General features: G+C 42.9%; 2 protein-coding genes and 1 pseudogene across 3 annotated transcripts in view; 2 read left to right on the plus strand and 1 right to left on the minus strand.

Annotated features, from left to right (window-relative positions):
• The window catches only part of LOC124861450, a 700,723-nt pseudogene that overhangs the window by 193,053 nt on the left and 480,388 nt on the right, over positions 1-27,282 (plus strand).
• Positions 1-27,282, plus strand: part of LOC124861512 (protein NLRC3-like) — a 737,509-nt gene that overhangs the window by 74,781 nt on the left and 635,446 nt on the right. The gene's annotated exons all lie outside the window — the stretch shown is intronic.
• Positions 763-26,713, minus strand: LOC124861398 (protein NLRC3-like). Of its 2 annotated transcripts, XM_047355124.1 has the most exons (11): positions 26,650-26,713; positions 21,864-21,981; positions 21,621-21,779; positions 20,545-20,655; positions 18,949-19,027; positions 18,569-18,788; positions 11,388-13,182; positions 11,106-11,279; positions 5,381-5,548; positions 4,913-4,959; positions 763-3,534 (listed from the first exon to the last, which is right to left on the minus strand). In XM_047355124.1, the coding sequence occupies exons 2-11, from the start codon at positions 21,950-21,952 to the stop codon at positions 3,002-3,004; spliced, it is 3,375 nt and encodes a 1,124-aa protein (XP_047211080.1). In that variant the 5' UTR covers positions 21,953-21,981; positions 26,650-26,713; the 3' UTR covers positions 763-3,001. The 2 variants fall into 2 exon arrangements, with proteins under 2 accessions (XP_047211080.1, XP_047211081.1); XM_047355125.1 differs by lacking the exon at positions 26,650-26,713 and having other exon boundaries at positions 21,864-23,210.

Raw genomic sequence — 27,282 nt, forward strand, 5'->3', positions numbered from 1 at the left:
CTAAAATTAATTATGTTTCAGTTAATAGTTTAAATGGAACAATCAAATGCAACTCAAATTGGTTTTGATATAAAAGAACTTAAGGATTCAGCATCTCCGCAAATTTCTGGAAGTTTGTTCCAGATTAGTGGAGCATAAGAACTGAATGCTGCTTCTCCATGTTTGGTTCTGGTTATGGGGATGCAGAGTAGATTTGAACCAGAAGACCTGAGAGGTATGGGTGGTTGATACAACAGCAATAGATCTTTAATGTATTTTGGTGCTAAGCCATTCAGTGATTTATAGACTGACAGAAGTATTTTAAAGTCTATTCTCTGGGATAAAGGGAGCCAGTGGAAGGACTTTAGAACTGGGTTGATGTACTCCACTTTCTTAATTTAAATGGAGATTAAACTTCAATATGGATTTCATCATTTTGAAATGTAATTTTAAATATATGTTTGATGTAGTTTGTCCTGTTTGACCTAATTACTCTGTGTGTTCCAAGTCATCAGCCCTGCCATTTCCTCCCTGGCCTGCAGGTGGCTCCACTGCACCCTTGGGACAATCTGCTCACCTGTTCTGTTTCTTTAAATTCACTCCTTTAAAAGGATGAGATGGTCAACTTCCACACATTGTTTATGTTTTTTCTCTGATCTTTTCTTGCTCCCATTGCCAACTCACTGATGTCAGCGTTTTCTTATTCTTCACTCACCTTTAGCTCAGCATGTATTCTGTAATATTTATGTTATAGAATACTGCCAGTCACTTCTTGTTCTCTGATGATCATTGCTAAACATATACTTTGCTTTATTGCACTACTTACAGTACTTTCTTGCTCATAACTGCAATTACATTTTATCTTACGTTTTTGTTACATTGTGTTGTTTTACTCTATTATGCCATTGAAGTTATGATGCCCCAGACAAAGTTTCATTATATGTTCCTTTGTAAACATAATGACAATAAAAACAATTCTAATTCTGATACAGTCTGTTGTTGCTAGTAAGGCTCTATAACTGAAGTTATTGACCAAATGTTCTCAAAGACGAGAGTTTTTGTAAGTAGGTGGGCGGTGAAACAGCAAACTCTGCACACATTTGGAATAAATTCAACAACTTCTCTTCAAAATATAAAAATGTATTAACAGAAGTGATTCAACTCCAAGTTAAACATTTCAGTCAACAAACTCTTTAATAGGCTAAAACAATTCAACAAAAACTATCAAGCAAATTAAAGGAGTAGGAAAAATTATAAACTATGTACAAATGAAGAAAAAAGGGAACAAATAAAATGTTTAAAAAATATCAACAAACTGATGCAATGATGTCACAGTTCAGTGTTATTTATCTTTGAGAACCAAGGTTTATTTTGAGGGATTTGGAAATAAGGTCAGATTAGTTTTAAAGCTAATTAACAATAATCGGTATGTGTTCAAAAAAAACAATGCATCTCAATGCAAATCAGAAGGTAAATAAAATGTTATTTGAATAAAATAATATTGTGAAGTATGATTTGTTGTAAAATGGAACATCTATGGACTCTCACAAGATGGCGACAAGTCAGATGTAAATATTTGACCCTCCTGGCGCGAGCATTAGCCGTTAGCGGTTTTAGTTACCAAAGAAAAATAGTTTTTTTAGCAACCTTTAGTTTGAAATGTGATTGAAATGCCACTAATTCAAATATTATGGTGTATATGAGAACCAGTGGCGCGTTATGGCCAATCTATGTTTAAACCACTCATTAAAATAAAGTTTGTCTCAACTTTAAAACACAACTCAGAACAATAACTATGGTTTAGCTTTTAGCAACAGAAACAACCGAAACACCATGAAATAAACAATATTTAGACTGTTTTATCCTAAACGTATTTTCTCTGCCTTACACAAACTCGTACGTGAACCGTTCTGCTGAACAAGAATGTTAGTGGCTCCATGGGATTCACAGGGATTCCAGCTATGACTCCTCCTTCCTGGGCCGTACTAAAGTAGTTTAATGTGGTGCACCAAGGGATCCAGAGTTCCCACCAGTCTCCCCATTTGTGTACAGTTAGAGTTCATGTTTATCCCGTGGCTGGGGTACAACAACTGGATCGCCCAAAGATCGATCAACATTTCTCAGGAGCTGGATGTGGTGCAAAGGTTTACCAACTGTGCATTATGACAGCTCGGTGGGAGAAATGTTTCTGAATATCATCCCTTTATGAGAAAAGGAGGTCATATTTTAGAAGACTGCAGAGGGCAGCACTAAACCCTGGTTCTGATAGTGAGGTTATAACTGTTAGAGCTTATAAATATTCACTTGTATAGAGTTATTAAACCATCAGATGGTGGAGATAATGCTGACTGTAGAGGCTAACTCACTAGGACTGCAGCTTCATTAATGCAAAGGTCACTGTACACAACTTGGACATATCATATAACAACAATTACATAAATCCGGAATAATTATTTCAGTCTTAACACATAAATAATCACTTTAACGGTATCCTTCACTTCTAAAAAACATGTATTTATATGAGAAGAACTATTAGTTATTAAGTGTCAGAGTGGCCATACAGAAACACCTGACTGCTGCGTTTCCAAACATTCATTCATTCATATCCTGCTGGGACTCAAGAGCTTATTTCACTCAATGAAAGGAAAATCAGTTTTTAATATTTATGTGGTGCTTTACATTCATTTGTCTCCATGTTGGATTTAAACCACAATACAAATGAGAGTGTTCATGTTGTTGTAGCAAACTTACAAAATCAACTGTCCCCCCACCCCCCTATATACAATGTGATAAAAATGTAAAGTCTAAAGTGAAATCTATTAATTAAATTATAACTATTGGAGAATACATTCAGTGGACATAGAAAGAAAAGTGATAATTGTATTCCAAAGATTATGGGAACCAACTTTCAGTTTCTTCTAGGATGACACAAAATATTTCTTTTTATATTTTGAACTCAGCTGTGTTGTGTTTGCTGCAGGTCCGGAGGTTTTTCCATCCCTATGAGTAAACTCTACTTAACTCAACAAAGAGCGACTGAAGAACCTGTCCAGAACCCAAAACCAGGATAAAGAGGTTGAGTGAATTCTGTCTTGAGGGTGTGGAGATGGATCGGTGTTGCAGAAGAAGCTCTGAAGAAGGACAGAGTGCCGGCTGGATGGTCCACATATACTCCTACTTTGTGGTAAGTAGCAGAAGACGAGCAGAGGGAGATGAACTCCCTTTTGTTATCATGGCAGACAGAATAACGACCATCATCGGAGCAACTCAGACTCCAGGACATGTTGTTAAATCCAAACTCACAGTCATTACTGTTTCCTTTACGTCGGACTCCTCTGTAGCTCACAGATATCTCAACCTTCCCACTCCACATAACCTCCCAGTAACAGCGGTCCGGAAGGCTTTCATTGCACAGAACCTGGGGCCAGTAATCAAATCTTTCATCATGGTCAGGGTATGACTGGACCTCGTCTACACCAGTCACCTTCCTGTTGTCTTCAGACAGTTGGAGTTTTCTGTTCACTGTGTTTGTGTCGATTGTGAGCTGACAGGAATCTGATGGAGAGAACAAACACAATCCAGCTGCAGTTATCACAGACTGCTTCATCTCATCCCAACTGACAGGCAAAAGCTGAAAACCTCTGAGCCTGTGGTTCAGACTGCTAGGAAGTGGACTGATGAGTCAAAGCAGATGTTACTGGCCTGCTTTAACTGCACAGATTGGCGTGTTTTTGAAGCTTCAGCCTCAGACCTGAATGGATCTAGTGACTCTGTGACATCAAACATCGTTTTTTATGAGGACGTGTGTGCAAACCAAGACCTTTCTTACATACAACAAACCATGGTTCATCTCACACCTAAGGAAGCTGCATAGGAACAAAGACGAGCCTTACAGCAGTGGGGACTGGGCCTGTAAGCAGGCCAGGAACAGCCTGACCAAGGAGATCAGGGCAGCTAAAGGAAGCTACAATGAGAAGCTAAAAACAGCTTCTCAGCTAAGGATCCCACTGCAGTTTGGAGGAGCTTGACCATCCGTCCCTGCCCACTCCTACACAAAAGGACTACCTGCACCCCCCCTCGCCTCTCACCCTCTGACTGCACTAAAGATCACTGAGGAATAGGTTCTTTCAGCATCTGAAGACCAGGAAGGCTCCAGGTCCTGATGGGATTTTCCCCCTCTACCTGAAGCCCTGCCCTGACCAACTTCTGCCCCATCTTCACTCAGATCTTCAACATGTTTCTGGAGCTGTGCGAGGTTCCCTCCTGCTTCAAATGCTCCACCATCATCCCGGTCTAGGAATGCACCATCACAGGGTTAAAAGACTGCAGAGATGATGGCTGTCTTCCCCCTCCCCTTACCACTCTCAACCACACTGTGTCTGCAGAGAGGATCGTCAGAACTGACCTTCCCTCCTTCCAGGACTTGTACAGGTCTAGGGTCAGGAAAAGGGCAGCTAACATCTCTGCAGACCCCACACATCCTGGACACAAACTGTTAGACTTTGTCCTTCAAGGCGGTGCTACTGAAAGCTATTTGCAAAAACCAGCTGCCACAGAGACAGTTTATCCCCCCGTCGGTCTCTTTGATGAACACAGTGAACACCTCCCGGCCAGAGCAGTCAGCTACTCTGCTGAGAAACTAAACAAGCTCATTTGTACTATTATAACCTGCCTTTCATTTCCCTATAAACAAAATTGACTGTAGGTACACATACATGTACATATAATTCCTCTAAAGTGTATATATTTATAGTTAATGTCTGTATGATGTGAGCGCTGGTAACCAAAGCCAAATTCCCTGATTGTGAACAGAATCGTGGCTAATAAAAATGATTCTGATTCTGTTATCCATCATTTGTTGACACTTTGATGATGACTCCTGAATGAATGTGAACTGCTTTGTTGTCATGAATCAGATGAAGAACACACTTACACTTCCTCAGACCTGGTTCCAACCATCGGACTCCAGCAGGCTCCACCCTGAAAGGAGGAGGAGGTCAGACCATCAGTCTCTTTCAGCAGGCAGACAAGGACATTCCATGACTCTTAAAAGTGTTCACACCCCTTTTAAAATACTGGGTTCCTGTTATGTAAACATGATAATTTTTTGATCCTGTCCACATACAATGTCAAATTTAACCTGTAAAATGTAACTGAAAATCTAATTTATTAAATGTGTTATAACCTGTATGCATAAATGTGCAACCCCTCATTTCTTATTCTAAGTGGTCTGTAAAGTCCTTAAATACATTTTATTGACTGAAAGTAACTGCATGCAAAATCTCTGGGGGACCAGTGGTTGAAATAAATTATGCTCATAAAAACAATGAACCAAACCAAAATGTGTGCGACTTTTTCTCCTCATCAGATATTGGTGTGGCTGCAGTTAGCTCCACCATACCTGAGTGTTTCTGGTTTCCAGGGAGAATCCTGTGCAGTGAGCTTCTTCACTCCTTCCTCTCCTGGATGGTTGTAGCTCAGGTCCAGTTCTTTCAGATGGGACGGGTTGGAGTGCAGAGCTGAGGCTAAAAAGGCACAGCCTTCCTCTGTGATCAGACAACCTGAAAGGCTACACACACACACAAAGCCAGTGTGATAAATTTATCTTATTATTAAAGCTGGCTTTAACAACTTAATGAGGAGACAGAACATCCATTTTCAAGGTAAATAAATATTATAGAGAGCACGCCTTAGAATTCAACTGGCCTGAACATCTTCATGGGACAGAGACAAGATATTTGTCTATTATTTATGGTTTGAGTTTATAGTCTGCTAGCTTTCTTTTACGTATAACTATTTTCTTAGGGCATGTTCTTAATTTGTAAAAAAATACAAATCATCAGTTAATTTTACTTTAAATTCCATTTAGGATTCTGGTAGAAGGCTGCACGGTGGTGCAGCTGGTATCCGTGCAGGTTTTTTTTTTGCATGGAGTTGACATGCTCTCCCTGTGCATGCATGGGTTCTTACCGGGAACTCCAGCTTCCTCCCACAGTCCAAAAACATGACTGTTAGGTTAACTGGTCTCTCTAAATTGCCTTTAAGTGTGAATGGGTGTGTGTGGTTGTTTGTCCTGTGTGTTTCCCTGCGATGGACAGGCGACCCGTTCAAGTGGTACCCCACATCTCGCCCTTAGCCCACTGGAGATAGGCACCAGCTCCCCCCAACCCAGTACGGAAGAAGCAGGAATAGAAAATGGATGAATTCTGGTAGAGCACCACATTTCTACTAGACTCTGTGTTTTAGAGTTGCTTCTTTGGAGATTTCCGTTGTTTTCAGCTGGAATTGGGGGTCTGTGGTCATTCAGGGTTACAGAGACGTCAACACACCGCTAATGAAGCCCTTCCAAGAACTACGACAAATGTCAGTCTGTGTTAGACATTTTATGAGGAATGGGTCTCTTCATTTTCATGACTGTTTACATTGTAGATTCTCAATGAAGGCATCACAACTGTGAATGAACACAAGGAATTATGCAGTAAACAAAAAGTGTGAAATAAATAAACATCTCTTTCTTAACGTTCTCTCCATGAGCTTCATGAGGTGGTCACCTGAAATGGTTTTCCAAAGAGTCTTGAAATAACTTTCCAGAGGTTCATTGAGAGACGACCAAAGGTTAATATTTCAGTCATTATAGAAAAGGGCGGCTACTTTAAGAAATCAAAAATATTAAAAAAATGTATTTTCTTTTATCACTGACTGCTTCATCTCATCTTTTACAGTTTTTGGTTTCCTACATAACTCCATATGTGTTCATTCAGAGTTCTGATCCCTTCGGTGAGAATCTATGTACAATGGAAAAAATCATGAAAATAAAGAAACCATTAAATGAGAAAGTGTGTCTAAAACTTTGGACCAGTAGTGAGTACACATGGCTGGTCTAATCTGCTGAAATGTCTTGAAATGTCAGCAACTCAAATGGTTCTCAGAAGTTTCTATGGCCCCAACGTGCTTGTATGCATTCCTGACAATGTCAGGCCATGCTTCTTATGAGCTGACGGATGGTGTCCTGGGGTATCTGCAAGTTTTAAAATTTTGCAGGGGTTTCAAGAATTGACAAGTGTTTTGAATTATGCAAATGTGTTCATGTTTACATTACAAGTGTTTTTTTTTTATTCTCTAAGTGTTTAAATGGCAGAGGATAAAATTTTGTCAGTTACTGACAAAATTGGTGAACTCTACAAGTGTAAAAAAAACAAAGTGTGTTCCAAGTGTCTTTATATTTTGCAAATGTGTCCTCAGTTTTTGTAAGCATTTTTTCAATTAAGTCTGTGCAATCTATGTATGTCTTTGGTGCCGAGCCTCAACAAATTTTCATTATGGTGACATAATGACAACAGAGATTCTTGATCTTCTCCTATATCGCAACCAGGGCATCACTGAGCACCTGGACTTCCTGAGGTGCAACCTGGTGGCGTCAGATGGACCTAAACATGACAGTCAATGGTGTCAATCTTTCAGGAACTGCCTGCATACGCTTGCCATATGAGGCCAGGCATCATCATGCACCAGGAGGAACCCAGGACCCACTGCACCAGCAAAAGGGTCTAAGGATTTCCATCCTGATACCTAATGGCTGTCAGTGTGCATCGTTTATCCTGTACAGATCTGTGTTTCCCTCCATGGATATGCCTTCCCAGACCCACCATCATGCTGAACAATGTTGCAGGCACCGTAACATTGACCGCAGCTTCTCCAGACACATTCCTGTCTGTCACATGAGCCCAGAGTGAACATGCTCTCATCTCTGAAAACAACAGGGGAGTGAGCGTCAAGCCCTCTGGCAACCTTCATGAAGTCTGTTTTTAACAGTTTAGTCAGAGACATTCAAGCCAGTTGCTCGCTGGAGGTCACTTTGTAGGGCTCTGGCAGTACTCTTCCTGTTCCATCTTGCATATTGGAGCCAATACCGGTCCTGCTGATGGTTTAGGGACCTCCAACGGCCCAGTCCAGCTTGCCTGGAGTAACTGCCTGTCCTACTATCTACCCCATGCTCTTGAGACTGTGCTAGGGGACACAGCAAACCTTCAGGTAACGGTAAGTATTGATGGGCCATCCTGGTGGATTTAGACTGCTTGTGCAACCTCTGTAGGGTCCAGCTATCACCTCATGCTACCAGTACTGACCCTGGTCAAATGCAAAACTACTGAAAAGCCATCAAAAAAATATTAGGAGGGAAAAAATGTCTGAGGCCTTCACCTGCAAAACCTTTCCTGCTATTGGGGTCGTCTCATTGTTGCCCCTTTAGTGCACCTGTTGTTCATGTCATTAACACCAAAACAGCCGACACTGATTAGCCACCCCCACTACTACTGAACTGACCAGATCAATATTCCAAAGTTTAACTGAGTTGATATTGTACTCTGATAGTGTTCCTTTATTTTTTTTTGAGCAGAGTATATATACACATGAATGTAAATGGTGAATGAAAACCATGAAGAAGCCACAGGTTAGCAGCAGCAGCCAAATACCTGCAACAAGTAAGTTCTGAGAAATCCGCTCACTGGCAAGAACAAGGTCTGGGAATCAACAGCTATGCCTTGCCAGTGATCAGGTACTCTGCTGGGATAATAAGTTGGCCAAAGGAGGAAATTCAGACCACAAATGTTAAAACTTCATGCTATTCAACATGTATGGTGGATTAAATGCCCCTGGTAGGGTCTCTCATGGCAATCAGGCTCTGGGTGAGGGGTCAGACAAAGAGCGGTTCAAGACGCCTTCATGAGCACCACAAAATCGAGGCACGTGACGTCACCCAGTACGGCAGAGCTGGGGTCCCACCCTTCATCCTGGCCTGGGGTCGAGACTCATTGGAGAGCGCCTGTTAACAGGGTAGCTCCTCGCGGGACCCGGCCGGGCCAAGCCTGCATGAGAGACGCAAGGTCATCGCCCAGTGGGCCCACCACCTGCAGGGGGAACCATGAAGGACAGGTGCGAAGAGGATTGGGCAGCGGACGAAGATGGAGACCTTGATGACCCTATCTCCAGATGCTTAGGCTGGCTCTAGGGACATGGAATGTCACCTCGCTGGGGGGGAAGCAGCCTGAGCTTGCGCGGGAGGTCAAGAGATATCAACTAGAAATAGTAGGGCTCACCTTCATGCACAGCATGGGCTCTGGAACCCAGCTCCTTGAGAGAGGTTGGACTCTCTTCAACTCTGGAGTGGCCCATGGGGAGAGGTGGCGGGCTGGGGTGGGTTTGCTTGTTGCCCCCCAGCTCAGCCGTCTCGTGTTGGGGTTTACCCCGGTGAATGAGAGGGTCGCATCCCTGCACCTTTGAATTGGGAACAGGTCTCTGACTTTTGTTTTGGCCTACGGGCCGAGCGATAGTGCAGAGATCCCGGCCTTCTTGGCATCCCTGTCAGGGGTGCTGCATTATGCAGCATAGTAATTGGGAGGTATGGCCTCCCCGATCTGAATCCGAGTGATGTTTCATTATTGTCCATAATGAACACTATGTTTAAGCATAAGGATGTTCATCAGTGCACTTGACACCAGGACACCTTAAGCAGGAGGTCAATGATTGACTTTGTTGTTGTTTTTCTGACCTTCGGCCGCATGTTTTAGACACTCGGGTGATAAGAGGGGCTGAGCTGTCCACTGATCACCACCTGGTGGTGAGTTTGATCCGCTGGAAGAGGAGAAAGCCGGACAGACTTGGCAGGGCAAAGTGTATAGCGAGGGTCTGCTGGGAATGTCTGGCAGAGCCCTCGGCCAGGAATGTATTCAACTATTCAACTCCCACCTCGATGCTGCCACCTGTAGCTGTGGGGCTTAAAGATCTGCGGTGCCTGCCGCAGCGGCAATCCCGGAACCTGGTGGTGGACACCGGCAGTAAGGGATGCTGTCAAGCTGAGGAAGGAGTCCCATAGGCTGTGGTTGGTTTGTGGGACTCCTGATGTGGCTGACGGGCACCTTGTGGCCAAGTGTTTGCAGAGGCAAAAACTCAGGCCTGGGAGGACTTTGGAGAGGCCATGTAAAAGGACTACCGAATGGCCTCGAAGCGATTCTGGCAAACCGGCCAGCGCCTCAGGAGGGGGAGGCACTGCTTGCCAACACTGTTTACGGTGGGGGTGGGGAGCTGCTGACCTCGACTGGAGACATTATCAGGCAGTGGAAGGAGTACTTCGAGGATCTCCTCGATCCTGCCGTCACGCATTCTCTGGTGGAAGCAGAGGCTGGGGTCTCGGGCTTGGACTTGGACTCTTTCATCACCCAGGCTGAAGTCACAGAGGTGGTTAAAAAGCTCAACGGTGGCATAGCTTTAGGGTTGGATGAGATTCGCCCTGGGTACCTCAAGTCTCTGGATGTTGTGGGGCTGTCATGGTTGACCCGCCTCTTCAACATTGCGTGGCGTTTGGGGACAGTGCCTCTGGAATGGCAGCCTGTGGTAGTGGCCCCCCTTCATAAAAAGGGTGACAGGAGGGTATGTTGCAACTATAGGGGGATCACAATCCTCAGCCTCCCTGGTAAGGCCTATGCCAGGGGATTGGAGAGGAGAGTCCGGCCGATAGTCGAACCTTGGCTTCAGGAAGACCAGTGTGGTTTTCATCACGGAAAACCGGACCAGCTCTACACATGGGAGTGGTTGCAAAATGGACAGAGCAGAGGGTATCTACCAGATCCAGAAGCAGCCCCTTGAGTCCACTGATGTGGAGAGAAACCCAAGGCACATATGTCAAGGGCACATAGCAGACCACGGCCAGTTCAGGCCCAGGATTTATTTGCCAGTGCAACCACCCCCTCACCCGCCTCCACTAAACAAAAAGCCAAATAAATAGTGCCCCCGATCTCCCCAGCCAATACCTGGCAGAAAAAAACATCTCACAACCTGCAAACTACCTGGAGCCATCTACAGGCTGCCAGACCACACAAACCAACCAACACTCAAAGCACCCAAACCATACCCACTCAAATGCCTACTAAGGTAGTCAAGTATTTCAGAACACAAAGGAATCCCCAAACTTTTGAATGTAAATAAACTTATTAATAACAACCATTAGCTAAACTGTGTGTGTTGCATTTGATGTGTGATTAGATATGGCCTCTCCAAAACTGTACCTTTCAAGAGAATCCTAATACAAATACATAAAAAAATAAATATTTATTGCATTAAGGACAAATTACCTCAGAGTTGCCAGAGTACACTCTTTACTCCCGAGTCCTGCAGATAGAAGTTCCACTCCCAAATCCTTCAGGTCATTATTACTCAGGTCTAACTCTCTCAGATGAGAAGACTGGGAACTTAGAACTGTGGAAATGGCCTCACAAGTTCTTGGCAAAAGGTTACAGACACTTAATCTGAGAAGACACAAGTAGGAGCAATACTATTTAAAATCTGACCTTTCCCGCCAGATTCAACTGAGCAGACTATTTTTACTGGATAACTACAATTAGCCTTATACTCACAGTGCTTTGTTGGACACATTGAGAACAGGTAGCAACCTTAAAAATGCCTCATTGGAATTGAAGTATTTCTTCAAGTCAAACACATCCAGATCTTTTTCTGATGACAATAAGATGAAGACCAGAGCTGACCACTGGGCAGGAGACAGATTATCTGTGGACAGACTTCCTGAGCTCAGGGACTGTTGGACATCTTCAACAAGCGCACAATCATTCATTTCATTTAGACAGTCAAAAAGATTGATGATATTGTCAGCAGTCAACTCCTCACTTGTCTTCTTCTTTATGTATTGGACTATTTCGTCATTGGTCTTTAAGCTAGATCCTGTTTGTGTAAACAGGTCTTTCAAAAGAGTCTGATTAGTCTGCAGTGAAAGACCCAGAAAGAAGCGGAGGAACAAGTCCAGGTGTCCATTTGGACTTTTTAAGGCCTCGTCTACTGCACTCTGGTAGAAGTGCTGTTCTTCGTGCTTTCTTGTTTTAGACTTTTTGACAATTGTCCGTTTTTCTTCAAGCAGATTGACTCCATCCTTGATGAAGGTCAGATGGGCATGAAGAGCAGCAATGAACTCCTGAACACTCAGATGGACGAAGCAGAACACCTTGTCCTGGTACAGCCCTCTCTCCTCTCTAAAGATCTGTGTGAACACTCCTGAGTACACTGAGGCTGCTCTGATATTGATGCCACACTCTGTCAGGTCTGATTCATAGAAGATCAGGTTTCCTTTCTGCAGCTGATCAAAAGCCAGTTTTCCCAGAGACTCAATCATCTTCCTGTTCTCTGAACTCCAGGGTGGATCTGTCTCAGATCCTCCATCATACTTGACCTGCTTCACTTTGGTCTGAACCACCAGGAAGTAGATGTACATCTCAGTCAGGGTCTTGGGCAGGTCTTCTCCCTCTCTGGTCTCCAACACATCCTCCAGAACCGTAGCAGTGATCCAGCAGAAGACTGGGATGCAACACATGATGTGGAGGCTTCGTGATGCCTTTATGTGACAGATGATCCTGCTGGCCTGCTCATCATCTCTGAATCTCTTCCTGAAGTACTCCTCCTTCTGTGGGTCAGTGAACCCTCTGATCTCTGTCACCTTGCCAACACACTCAGGAGGGATCTGATTGGCTGCTGCAGGTCGTGTGGTTATCCAGAGGAGAGCAGAGGGAAGCAGTTTCCCCCTGATGAGGTTTGTCAGCAGAACATCCACTGAGGTGGACTCTGTAACATCAGTCAGGATCTTATTGTTGTCGAAGTCCAGAGGAAGTCGACTCTCATCCAGACCATCAAAGATGAACAGAACCTGAAAGTGTTCAAAACGACATATTCCTCCGTCTTTGGTTTCAGTAAAGAAGTGATGAATAAGGTCCACCAAGCTGAACTTTTTCTCTTTCAGCACATTCAGCTCTCTGAAGGTGAATGGAAATATGAACTGGATGTTCTGGTGGGCTTTGTCTTCAGCCCAGTCCAGAGTGAACTTCTGTGTTAAGACTGTTTTCCCAATGCCAGCCACTCCATTTGTCATCACTGTTCTGATTGGTTGATCTCTTCCAGGTGGGACTTTAAAGATGTCTTCTTGTCTGATGGTTGTTTCTGGTCTGTGTGGTTTCCTGGATGCTGTTTCAATCTGTCTGACCTCATGTCCATCAATGACTTCTCCAGTCCCTCCCTCTGTGATGTAGAGCTCTGTGTAGATCTGGTTCAGAAGGGTTGGACTTCCTGCTTTAGCAATCCCCTCAAACATGTGCTGAACTGTGTTCTTCATTTTGGCCTTGAGATTACTTTGGCAGGTGACAGGAGAGCCTAAAATAATAAACAAAAGCAGTTAATAAGTAAGTAGTCAATCTTCTTCTTCTCCTATGGTTGTAATGACATCACCCGGCATGGTTTACTAAAAACATATGAAATTAACTATTTGGTTTAACAGAAAGGCCACTTCTAAACAAGATATCCATTAAACTGGTATACTGTATATTCATATTACTGCTGCCGCTTTCAACCAACAGACCCCCACTCTACTTCATTATACCTAAATACTTATTTTATAGCAGCTTCAAAGTTCAACGTCAACGCCGGCACGCTGCAGGGTTGTGTTCTCAGCCCAGCCCTCTTCACCCTGTTCACACATGACTGCTCTGCTATTCACAAAACAAACATGGTAGTGAAGTTTGTGAATGACACCATTGTGGTGGGTCTCATATCTAACAATGATGAGACCCACTACAGACAGCAGGTCCACAATCTGACTCAGCGGTGCTCCAGGAACAACCTCATCCTAAACACCTGTATGTGGACAGCATAAAGTTCCTAGGCATTCACATTTTCTGGGCATGAACACCATGTTCAAGCATAAGGGTGTTCATCAGTGCACTTGGCACCAGGACACCCTAGACAGGAGGTCAATGATAGACTTCGTAGTCGTGTCTTCGGGCCTTTGGCCGCATGTCTTGGACACTCGGATGAAGAGAGGGGCTGAGCTGCTCACGGATCACCACCTGGTGGTGAGTGTGATCTGCTGGAAGAGGAGGAAGGCGTACAGACTTGGCAGCCCCAAGGATATAATGAGGTCTGCTGGGAACGTCTGGCGATCCCTTTGGCCAGGGATGCATTCAACTCACACCTCCAGGAGAGCTTTGACCAGATTCCAGGGGAGGGTTGAGTCCAAGTCGACCATGTTATCCGCCTCTACTGTTGATGTTGCCGCCCGTAGCTGTAGCTGTAAGGTCTGCGGTGCTTGTCGTGGTGGCAATCCCTGAACCTGGTGGTGGACACCGGCAGTAAGGGACTCTGTCAAACTAAAGGAGTCCTATCGGCTGTGGTTGGCTTGTGGGACTCCTGAGGCAGCTGATGGGTACCGTGAGGCCAAGCGTGCTGCGGCCTGGGCTGTGGCAGAGGCAAAAACTCAGGCCTGGGAGGAGTTCGATGATGCCATGGAGAAGGAATACTGAATGGCCCCGAAGCGATTCTGGTAAACCGTCTGGCGCCTCATTTATGGAAAATGAGGTCCACCCGAAGATATTCCTGGATTTCCTAAACATCCGCCATTTTCCTTCAGTGAAAATGGCGGATGTTTAGGAGATAGTTGAAGTACTCCTTCCACCGCCTGATAGCAACCCGAGTCAAGGTCAGCAGCTCCCCACCCCCACTGTAAACAGTGTTGGCAAGCACTGCTTGCCAACACTGTTTACAGTGGGGGTGGGGAGCTGCTGACCTTGACTCGGGTTGCTATCAGGCGGTGGAAGGAGTACTTCAACTATCTCCTCAATACTGCCGTCACACCTTCTCTGGTAGAAGCAGAGACTGGGGACTCGTAGTTGGACTCCTTCATCACCCAGGCTGAAGTCACCGAGGTGGTTAAAAATCTCCACGGTGGCCTCGGGGGTGAGTACCTCAAGTCTCTGGATGCTGTGGGACTGTCATGGTTGACACGCCTCTTCAACATTGCATGGTGATCGGGGACAGTGCCTCTGGACTGGCAGACTGGGGTGTTAATCCCCCTTCATAAGAAGGGGGACCGGAGGGTGTGTTCAAACTACAGGGGGATCACACTTCTCAGCCTCCCTGGTAAGGCCCATGCCAGGGTATTGGGGAGGAGAGTCAGGGAGTAAGGGGTCGGCGGGGGCCCTTTATTATGGCCCCCGACTCTCTGTACAAGCGGAGCAGGAGTTTGGTCCGCATTGCTGGCACTAAGTCTGACCTGTTCTCGGTGCATGTTGGACTCCGGCAGGGCTGCCCTTTGTCACCAGTCCTGTTCATAACTTTTATGGACAGGATTTCTAGACGCAGCCAAGGGCCGGAGGGGGGCTGGTTTGGGGACCAGAGGATTTCGTCTCTTCTTTTTGCAGATGATGTGGTCCTGCTGGCCCCCTCTAGCCAAGACCTACAGCATGTACTGGAGCAGTTTGCAGCCGAGTGTGAAGCGGCTGGGATGAGGATCAGCTCTTCCAAGTCCGAGGTTCTCGACCGTAAAAAGGGTGGCTTGCCCTCTTCAGGCCAAGATCCCGGATCCAGCGGCTGAAATTAGCTTCCTCCGCAAGGTGGCAGGGCACTCTCTTAAAGATAAGGTGAGGAGCTCGGCCATCCGGGAGTTGCTTGGAGTAGAGCTGCTGCTCCTCCACATCGGGAGGAGCCAGTTGAGGTGGATCGGGCATCTGCACCGGACTCCTCCCTTGGGAGGTGTTCCAGGCACGTCCTACCGGGACGTGACCTAGAGGACGGCCCAGGACAAGCTGGGCAGTCTCCTGGACTGTAAACCTGGTAAAGAAAACCCAACAATGGCTCTGCTTCCTCGGGAAGCTCAGCTGCTTACAAACATTTACAAGGCCAATATTGATAGAATCCTGTGCCTTAGTGTGACGGTGCGGTATGGGAACTGCATGGCACAGGAGAAAAAGGACATAGCACGGGTGTTGAAGTCAGCACAGGGGATTGTGGGATGTGGTCTACCGATCTGGACTCAATTTATGCAGCACAAGTCCAGAAAAGAGCCAGACACGTTGCTAGAGACCACACCCACCCAGGCAACGCACCGTTTGTCCCACTTCCTTCAGGAAAACAATTCAGAAACATCACAGGAAGAACAAATAGGTTCAGAAATAGTTTCTTCCCAGAAGCAGTGAAGGCAATTGTCCCTCTCCAGGCAGACACTAAAGACCCCTGAGAGAAACTATTTCTGAGTCTATTTCATCTAATTTCATTTCACAACCAAACAAACCACCAGCCCATCTTATTGACTGTTTCAGCACAAGCTACACTTTATGTAAATACCAAATACTACATGCCACATTCCATGCACATATGTTCACTTTTTCTATAAATGTTCTTAATTCTGTAAATGTTTTTAAATTCTGAAACTGTTCCTAAACTCTGCAAGCTTTTAAATTTTGCAGTGGTTTTAAGTGTTAAGTGTTTTGAATTCTGTTTAATGCCGCGTTTTCAAGTTCTCCAAGTGTTTCCATTTCAGAGGATTACATTAAGTCAGAGTTGCTGCAAAATTGGTGAATTCTACAAACATAGTGTTTTTGTTTTTATATTTTGCAAATGTGTCATCAATTTTTGTAAGCGATTTTTCAATTAAGTCTGTGCAGTTCATGTGTGTCTTTGGAATCGAGCCTCAACCAAAGTTTGATTATTGGTGACATAATGACAATAAAGATAAAGATTCTGGATTCTTGAAAAGTAATTCACTGAACCCAGGTTTAGTAATAACCAGTGAAAAACAAATATAGGAAAAACATTATAAGTTGTCCTTGTGTGCATGCTTTAAGGTAGAGTTGGTACACTGTTCATTAAGCTGTTGCTGAGCTGTGTCTAAAGATAACCAGACCAGCACACCACCAATCAAACAGTTTTGTGCTCTTCTCTACAGGTTCTGACAAGACGTGGGTCTTCGACGCACACGTGAGGCGGCAACTACCCTCCCAAAAGGGAGGATGTCAGACAAACCAGCCCAGATGGCAGCAACCAACTTGTTTTACCAGCTCTAGGCTAACCCACTGGACTTAGAACCAAGAACCCGAACACCTTCAGGTCTGATCTTAGTGACAGAAGATTTCATGCATTCATGCTGACTCAAAAAACCTCTTAAGGGGACTTATCATGCCAAATCCAATAAATACATTTTGTTGTGTACTTTGAGTCTGTAGGAGAGCAAAAATGTTGAATTTAGTCTCTCCAGGTGCTGCAGAGATGTCTTAATATTCTATTTGGCTCTTATTTTTCAGTCCATAGAATTTTCTCTATCCCTTATTACGGTTTTTGAACACACAGTAATGGCTGCTGAACAGCTAAATAAGGTTGACTTCTGGCGGATTAATTTCGCATATGTGCCATATTTATTTCGCACTGAGATTTTGTAGTCATAGCTCAAGTATCCCGATGCTGCAAGAGGATACGTTCAATTCGGTTTCTGGGTTTATTAACCAACACAGTTATTACGCCGCCCCCCAGCATCAGAACCTTTTCAAAGTGCCTGGTTAAATAACATTTTTCATGGAAATCTACCCACATCAGTGGGGAAATTCCTATTTTCCCCACTTAAAGGACGAGTTCTTCATCAACCTCCACCAGTATCAAAAAGGATTGGCTGAAAGACATCATCTGATTAAGGGATCAGTTCCTTCTGTCTATGGAAACGATGGACGCAGGAGAGCAGTAAGTAAAATGACAACAAACTTTATTTTAGACATACATTTATTGTGTTTACATGACGTCCTGGCCATTTATCTGATAGCAGTAACATCCTGCTGATGTTAGCGCTGTGTGCCGCTTTTAAGCTCCTGGAGGACAGAACCGTACTGCGTGTTTTAATATTATTATTACATTAACAGTTTTGCACTGATTTGGCTGTTTTCGTCTTGTTTCTGCAGCGCTAGATAATTGATATGAAACTACAAAAAAGCCGAACAGGTTAAAGTGGAACGCTCTTTGACCCAGTGGGAGGTGGGGTGCGAAGTTCCTCAGTAGGATTTAAGGAGACGGCACTAAAATGCATTGCTCTCAGATGCACCTCAGAGGAGGTAAAAGAGGAGCCTGAGGAGCTCCAATAACAAGGAGTTCAGACCAAAGCATTGCAGTTTCACTTTATATAGGCCACTGAAACATTTAAGAGTGAAAAGGAAGGGTTTAAAAGCATGACATGTCCCCTTTAATCAGCAGTCATGGAGTTGACTGCTGATTCGCTACCCATGGCAATCTGCAGCCTTTAATGCAAGTTGAAATCATTCAGATGTTTGAGCCTGGTAGATACCGGTACTATAAATACATTCACCTCCAGTGACCTCCAGGCAGCCATGCCTTCTTCAACTCCATTTAACCCCAGAGTTTTCTGAGACACCCTAAGCTGGCCAAGTTATTTGCCTGTTGACAAAGAACACCCGTCATGAGTTTCTTTTTTCCAGGCCACTAAAGCCATCCTTCTGTACTGGTTCCAAACATCATAAACCCTCCTTTTTCTAACCCAATAAAACACAGTTTAACAACACAAAACAAGGCAATGAACCCAAGCAGTGGACACACAGAGAAAGGAGCTTATAGTTAGTTAAAAAACCAAACCAAACCTAAAAAAATTATTACGAGTACTTTTTAAGAGCCTCTTCAAGTTAAAAGCTTTCTTGTCACAATTTTACATTCCAATGCATACAATATGTGTTGGACAGAAATCATTCTTCAAAATGAAAGGATCACGTACTGTTGTGCAGGCGTTCAGCGAGCTCCTCCTGCTTCATCTTCCTCAGGAAGTTCACAGTGATGTTAAGTAAGGCCTCTCTGCTGCTCCTCCTCTGCTCTTTATCCTCGCCCTTTAACTCCTCCTCATCCTCCCACTGGTTCTCTGAGCACTCTGGACTTAGAAATTTTTGGAACTTCTTCAGCTCATCCTTCAAAAAAGTGACCATGTTTTGTTCCAGCTCCTGAATAGGAAGACAAATACAGAACCCATCAGACTGAGATCATGGAGCCAAACATCAGGTCCATGTTGGACAGACTGACAGTCCTCTGGTCTACAAAGTGCAGCATGGAGATGACTGTGAACAGAACCGATGGAGAAGTAGTTGTTGTACATGTACAGACCATAAATATGGAGTCCAGCTGTGTTTGATGCTGCTGGGCAGACAGACCACTGGGAACCTCTGAGTTCTGCTGGTCCACTCTGTGGAGGAACCAGGAAGCATTAGCTGATATTCTATCTTTCAACAACAACACAAACAATCTAAAGCTATGCAAAGTATTTTAAAATTGTGAGCAATTATTTACATTACTTTCTGTATGAAAGAATATTTACTAGTTGTGCTGAACAGGACTTTGAATGAATAACTGGGTCTGCAAATGTAGCTTTCACCTCTGGTTGATGTTCTCTCAGCAGCTCTCAGCAGTCCCTGTTAAAGCCGCCCTCCTTCCCGACTCTAAATCTAATTGTACTGGAAAGCTCCCAGTAAGACTGTCTTTGACTCAGACGATTCGGAATCTTTATTTCTAAAGATTTGACATCTTGTTGGAAGGTGTTAAGATTACATATAAAATATTTACTAGTCCAAAACAGCCGAGATTAGGAGGAAAATAAAGAATCATGATTATTAATGCATCTATTGTAGTTATAATCCAGTAAATTGCTTGAAAAAGCATAATTGCTGTGCACTTCTCTGTCAGACAAAATCTCAAGAAGATGTTAAATGTTGCTTTTTTTGTGGGAACAATTTGGTTCAGATGTCACCACCAGAATTTTTTCCACTGAGAAGAACTACAACTCTGACTCATAGTAGAGTGAGTAGCTTAAAATTTCAGCCTTTTCAAGACTCCATAGATGTTTCTGCTAGTTTTTTTTTACTAATTTCTGGACATTTGAGCAGAAAACATAAATGCAGCGGAGTTTTATTATCTGTATGAAAAACCCATTGCTGAAGTTGGTTTTATTCGGTTTTATTTGGACAACTTTAAACTAGTATTATTTGAAAATCTACAATTCTTTGAAAGAAACAGAAGAAAAAAATCTTTAAATGTTTTATTTTTAAATAAGTGTGGATTTATCTGTGGGTTCTGTTAGAGACTCATAACCTAAAACAATCGGTGAGTTGGACAAAGCGCTGATATGGAAAGACAAAAAAAAAATCTATGTAAATAATTCAGATTTTTAGGTTTTTTGATCATGAAATATGGAAGGTCTGCAAATTTAATACATTTTCCATACTTATCCAGATTTTGAAAACTAAAAAAATCCAATTCCAGACTTTACAAACTTTTCAACACTGCATAGAAGCCCTAAAGCTGCTACATCTGGGGATGATGGCAGCTTGATGGGCTATAAAAAAAAAACAAGAAATCTCAATATAGCTTTCATGTTACATTTTTTATTATTATTATTATTATTATTTCATCAGGAAAAACATTAAGAACAATTTCTTATTTACAATGTTAGCCTGATGAAATTACAATAATGATTTTACCTTTTTTTGACACACTAATCATTAAACCGTTTATGATATCTGAAAGAAAAAGATGCTCCTGAGTCAGGACGTAGACCTGCAACACATAGAATGTGACGATCCTACAATCTCTGCTTTTGGCAGAACATCAACATGTTCCGATCCTTTACGATCCACCCCTACCTTAAAATGAAACAAACAAAGCGCCTTACAGCTTCCACATTCAAGACATTTAGAGACAGCTCACCTCTTTCTAGCAGGCTGGTCTGATTTAAAATCAATTAGACGACCCCTTGAGCGGTCACTGTGTAGGGAGACACCGCTGGGCCCAGGTTCTGGTTCATGCTCTGCTTGCTTCCTGTGAAAATGTGAGTGCAGAATGTGTGGGTCAGATTTCACCAGCAGTGGCCACCTTCTTGTAACCAGACATTATGACCTGATGTTACCACCAGGTCATAATGTTTGTGATACCAGGAAATGAGTCTTTTACATCACTGTGAAGGGATTTTGGCCCACTCTGCTTCACAGCACCGTTTTAAGACTTACGTCCAGACTTTGACTAGGCCACTCCAAATCCTTCCGTTTTGTTTGTCATTCTAGGCCAGTCAAATTGTCCTGCAGCAAGAACCTGTGCTTGAGCTTAAGGTCACAAGCTGATGGTGGGACAGTCTCCCTCAGGATTTGCTGCTGGAAATCAGATTCATAGCAAGTCATCCAAGTCCTTTAGCTGCGAAGCAGACCCAGACCACCACATCACCACCACCACATGTTCTTGCTCTTAAATTGTCCTTCTACTTCTGATGTAATGGGACGCACACCTTTAAAAAGGTTCACTTCTGTCTCATTCGTCCACAGAATATATTCCCCAACATCTTGGTGATCATTAAGATGTTTTTTAGTAAATGTGAGACAGGCCTTTGTGTTATTCTGGGTGAGTAGCGGTTCTGGCCTAGGAACTCTCTCATGGATCCCTTCATAGTTGTTCTCTTGGACCTAATTTTGGTATGCGGGTCGCTCCTGTGAAGGTTCTCCACTCCAAAGCCTTAGAAATTGCTTTGTAAACCTTTCCAGACTGATAAATGGCAATACATTTATTTCTCATATGTTCTAGAATTTCTTTAGATGCTTTTTGAGGTCTTTTAGCCTACTTCCTGTAGTAGTCATGCAGGTAGTCATGCAGGTTCTGATGAAGTGATTTGTTGCTACTCGGCTGCTAAACATGTCTCAGAACAATATTTTATCCAAAAAGAGGTTTACTTTAATTTATTGCCATTTAAAACTTGATGACATTTTTCACTGTTACAACATTTAGAGACAGCTCACCTCTTTCTAGTCGGCTGGTCTGGTTTAAAATCAATTGGATGACCCTTTGAGGAGTCACTGTGTAGGGAGACAATACTGGGCCCAGATTCAGACCCAGTTTCAGACTGAGGCTCAGGTCCAGGTTCAGGCCCATGTCCAGGTTCTGGTTCTGGTAGTTTCCTGTGAATAAAGATGGTTTGGTGATGTGAGAGCTGAGCTCTGACACGGAGAAGAGTCCTGGACAGTTAGAGATGGTGATCTGACCTCTGAACTTTGCCCTGGTCCTCATGTTCTCCACACAAAGTGGTTTTAGAAGGAGGGACTCTGTCCTCTCTGTCCTCACACTGATCCATGCTGCTCAGTTCACACCTTCTACCTTCACCTGAGGAGGAAACACTCATCATTCAGCTGAACATCAACTCTGATCGTGGTACACAGTATGTGTTCTGTAACATCCACCAGCTCCCGCTCTGATTGGATCTCCTGCTCTGTTTCAGTTGAATGCCGTCAGACAGCAGATTGAAGGAAAGGAAGCTTCAGGACACACAGGCCCCCATATTTATCTTGCTTTTGTTTCGTCCTCTGTCGATATTCATGCTGGATTGAGGATTAGTTTATGTCTCCATTTGTTTAAGAGTGAAACATTTGGGGACCTCTGATTACCTTCAGCGTCAGATGCTGAGGAAAATCAGGTCTTATTTGTGTCTAATGTCCCTGGGAGACTGTAGACTAACAATCACATCATATTGAATGAACTGCTGTCATTATACATTAGTTCTTAAAGTTCAACATCAAGAATTTCATTTCAGTTCATTTCGACTTATTTCTATAATAAAGACAGTTAACAACAGTATGAACCTGGTTCAATAGAATAAAAGGTTTAATTTAATTTAATTTAATTTAATTCAAACATCACATCTAAACCACTTATACAATTTTTTTCATTCAGTCCAATTCGAAAGCAGGATCTCTACATGCTCACCCAGGAGGAGTCGGTGCTGTAGGTCAATGACTCGATGCAATCTGCTGGGTTTCCTTAAACTTTTTAACCAACTTGAATAATAAACTGAATCCAGAATGAACTGTTTGATAACTAGGATTGAATCTGACTGTATTTCTGTATGATTTTTTTGTAAATTTCCCCCAAATGAGATTTGTTGTGAATCGGTGATATTTTAATGAACTTATCTAAAAATAAAATGTATAATTAGATTTATTTCCATTCATTTTCTACATCTGGTGTCACAGGATAGCCAATCAGGTGAACAATATGAGGACACCTCACCAAAGTTAAATATGCAGCTCTTTCAGAACAAATGTTCGCCTGCTGATGTGTAATCAATGTCTCATCTTTGGGAAAGAAATTACTGAATTACAGAAACTTATTTTGCTTCAGTCATTGAAGAAAAAACAGTAAGAAACAAACATATTTTCTAACTGAAGGATGGCTGGGACAGCTAGCCGCTAATAGCTACTGCTTCCCCCTGTGGACACAAATGGGTCCCAATATTCAGATTAAAATGGATTAATAAAATGCTTTTTCATTTACAAAATGAAGCTCCAGTTTTTGAGTATAAATAAAATTAAAAATAAATCAAACTGCATTTTCATTTTCTTCTCCAAGACTGTTCAACTTGTAAATGAATTAAAATGATAAATAAAATAAAGTTTAACATTTAATTTTCAATGAACATTGTGAAATGTCAAATTTGAAAATTAAAATGTATTAACAGAAATGCTTTTTCATTTTAAAGTCATAGCTGCATTTTTTGACTCATAAATGAAACTGCGAATAGATCTTTAAACTGCGTTTTCATTTTCTTCTTCAAGAGCAAACTAAGAGGAAAATGCTGGACATGCTGGCTTCTATGAGATGATCATTACTCTCAGAAGGATCTGAAATCAGCCGCTTCACTGTATGGAAAATATCCTGATATGACACACCTGATATGACACACCTGATATGACACAGCTGATATGACACATTGAGTGTGATTTAAGCCACCTTAAGTTGAACTGTTGACCGTCTGCAGATGAAGGTCTGGGCTTCCCAGCAGCTGCTAATATTTCTCTACTCTTCATAAAACCTCATCGGTATTTCTGCCAAGACTCCGTTTTAAAGTTTGAGAACATGAGAACTAATTGTCCCAGTTAAAGTCCCAGAATCCAAACACTGCTCAGTCTTCCCGACAGCAGTCTGTTAAATAACATGGAAGATTTACATGGACTGATTCTGAAGCATAACTTAGGAAATAAACTGCGGGGGAATTTAATTTGCGTTCAGAAACCTTGTTGGATGGGAGCCAGACTGCAGACGTTTCTCTCTATAGTTATGTTTTTATTATTATTATCTAAGAAGCCTTTAGCCAGTTTTGAGTAATAATGCATATTTTAATGACTTTTTCCTGCTGCACAGCTACGCCTTCCTGCTCATGTTTGTTGAGGGTTAGAAGTTGTAAAGCTCCAGCAGCTTCTCCGTGACCTCCAGTTGTGTCCTCAATAACCCTGCAGCATGAAAATACAGAGCCGGAGAACCAGAGCTGCTCTCCAGCGGCTGTCTGCTGGACCTCAGGCTGCATTCAGTGTGTCGGACAGCGAGGAGAACAGCGGCTCCTCTGATCCGGGCTGAAAAGGACCGCGGTGAAGTTAGTTTGAAGTTGGATATTGGAACCAAACACTCTTGGGAAATAAAAATAAAGACATTCCTTTTCTTGTGACCAACTGAAACACAACCAATGATAAATCAAGCTACTAGATTACATAAATGAGGCACACTCATTTTTATTCCATTTTAAGCCTTTTTTATATTTTTTAGGATTTTGTTGGGTCAAAAATTAGCATTTTTTTCAATAGCTTCCAGGTCATGTGACCCACTGGCACAAAATCTGTCTGAAATTGTTCTACTACACTGAATAGATGAGACACTCATTTAAAAAAATTTTTGTAATCACAATTGATCATTTTGATTAAACATAGGATTATAATACATACTGTGATCAGTTGCAAGGTAATTCTCAAAGCTTACAAGCTCCAGTCAAATACAAAACATTCATATTACCAGATCACACCTGCTTTTTTGAAACTGTCCAGCGTTACTGTAGAAGTCTTCAATGCATGAACCAGTTTCTCGGTTTCTGATTGTGAGTTAACCTTACTTTGGAAAAAGAGGGGCCCATACGTTGTCCCTTCACAAATCAAGGGTCGAAGCGTTCATCCATCATTCAGAGCTTTGCTCCTTTTGTCCACATCAGCAGTTGACAGGAGAGGAATGTGTGTGATTGTATTTTTTAAGTTCATGTTTCACTTATTTGTCAACATTTACTTCTTCCTTTTATCAAATAAACAAATCTGCCATATACACCAGTAATCCATTAGTGAAGTGTTTTAATAATACCTCTCTTTTAGAAGTTGTACTTCTCACTAAATTAAATGACATACAGTACATCTGCAAAGTATTCACATTTAGTTATGTTACAGCCTTATTCTAAATGGTATCAATTTAATCTCTTTCATCTAAATTCTACACACAACGCCCCATTATGACAATCTGGAAGAGGTTTGTTTGAGGTTGAGATTGAAAAGTAAGTATTCACGGCCTTTGCTTAACACTTTATGATCCACCTTTGGCAGCAGTTAAAGTCTCAAGCCTTTTGAATATGACGCCACAAGCTCAGATCACCAGTTTGGTCCATTCTTCTTTGCAGAACATCTCAAGCTCCATCAGGTTGGATGAGAGAGGTCTGTGCACAGCTATTTTCAGATCTCTCCGGATGTCCCATCAGATTCAAGTCTGGACTCTGGCTGGGCCACTCCAGGACATTCACAGGGTGGTTCTGAGATCTTGGCTGTGGGCTTCAGGTCGTTGTCCTGCTGAAAAATGAACCGTCGCTCCAGTCTGAGGTCAAAAAAACACTCTGGAGCAGGTTTTCATGCAGGATGTCTCTGTACATTGCTGCATTCATCTTTTACTCTATCCTGACCAGTCTGCCAGTTTCTGCTTTAAAAATATCCCCATAGAATGATGCTGCCATCACCATGCTCCTCTGGAACTTCTGGAGATCATTGTGGAAAGAAAGATTCTTCATAAAATGAAGAACATTATGGAGAACCCTGAGCATCCTCTTCATCAGACTGTCCTACAACAACAGAGTTGTCTTCAGTCAGAGGCTTCTTCAGATCTGCTGTAAGACGGAGCGCTACAGGAGATCCTTCCTGCCCACAGCCATCAGCATCTATGATAATAACAGATCCAGTGTGATGACTGATAGATGGCTCCAGGTCCAGAGCCTCAACACAAACAGCACAGAAAGTGAAAATGCAAAGAAAGGATGGAAATGTCCATCATGCAAGTAAGGCGCAAAGTGTGAAGTTTGTCCAATAATGTTAGAAAACTGTAGATCTGTTAGATTGCTTTAAGACTGAGTCTCATCTGTCATGTTTAGTAGAATTTAAGTAGATTTAACATTAGTTTTGTGAAAGTCATGTTACCTCAAAGCTATTGACAAAACAGAGAAAATGCATTAAATCAGATTAAATTGAGTGGGCCTTCTTCTTCTGGTCTATTTGGATGATTTATGATTTTGTGTCACTTGTTAAAATCATAATTTTTTCCCCCGAGTGTTTGGTTCGGACATTTATTGACGGTCCCTGATGGAACCACCGCGTATAAGAGGAGCGAGTTGCCCGAAATCAGCCGGGCCTGTGCCGGCCCAAAGAGGAGGCTGACACCGCTGAATCCGCGGAGGGCGAATATCCAACCTCCAACCTCCACCCTAAAACTAACTTCCTGAAGGAGCTGCTTTCAGAGAGGATCTCCGCAGCACCATGAAGCTCTGTTTCATCTGCTGACCTCCAAACTAACGGCGCTGATATTATTCCTCTCACACTAACAAACATGGAGGTCCAGAACAAAGGTTCGCCTTCCTTTCACCGAACCTCGCAGGTCCAGCCAGCAGATCGGTAATGGGAAGTATGGTTCTGCAGATATCTGCTCTTCCTGCAGGAACTGAACTCCTGACAGCTGATTTTAATTGAAAACTGGTTCCCTTACCTTCAGGTTGCGCGCTGAGAACAAACTGCGCCACAAACTGGGGGAAAGAGAAAGTAAATCTGCAGGAAGGAAATTTAAAAAAATGCAACGTAATAATCAGTGTTGCCAGATCCGGCGACAGAAACAAGCAACCAGCTCTGTGAAAACGAGCCAAAAAAAAAAAGCCCAACAGGCAACCCAGCTCAGGGTGTAAAACAGAGCCGCTTGTAAACAGTATAAATGTATTTATTATGGTATTATACACAAGCAACATTATATATACATAGATTTATTTATCACACTTTATTTACAATAACTTAAATTCTTGGAATATGTTGTACTTTACACTGTAATCAAAAGAAAAGCGCATTTTACACACTGACATGAAAATCCCAGTAAACCCAGTGAACTCCTTCTTTTAACTGGGTTTTGAGAACTTATTTCCCCAGTAACTGTAGCTCTTTCCCAGACTGTCACCACTGGGTTTCCTGACGCTCTCAGTGAGTCTGGGCTCAGCAGGATAGCCAGGAAACGGAGGCGCGGAAAGGACAAACTACCTTCCGCTGGTGCTTCGCTTTATTGAGGGGAGCTGCGAGATCATCAAGGGTTCTGACCCACCAGGTTTGCAGAGGGAACCGAACCGAACCCATAGTC

This window comes from Girardinichthys multiradiatus, chromosome 24, assembly GCF_021462225.1.
Source record: "Girardinichthys multiradiatus isolate DD_20200921_A chromosome 24, DD_fGirMul_XY1, whole genome shotgun sequence".
Taxonomy (NCBI): domain Eukaryota; kingdom Metazoa; phylum Chordata; class Actinopteri; order Cyprinodontiformes; family Goodeidae; genus Girardinichthys; species Girardinichthys multiradiatus.

Excerpts from the sequence above, each read along its gene's own strand:
- LOC124861398 (XM_047355125.1), bottom strand. The coding sequence starts at position 22,003 with ATGATGAGTGTTTCCTCCTCAGGTGAAGGTAGAAGGTGTGAACTGAGC. Across the intron at positions 11,280-11,387 it reads AATGTGTCCAACAAAGCACT|ATTAAGTGTCTGTAACCTTT; the intron begins GTGAGTATAAGG and ends GTGTCTTCTCAG. Across the intron at positions 3,535-4,912 it reads GGAACCAGGTCTGAGGAAGT|ATTCCTGTCAGCTCACAATC; the intron begins GTAAGTGTGTTC and ends TCTCTCCATCAG.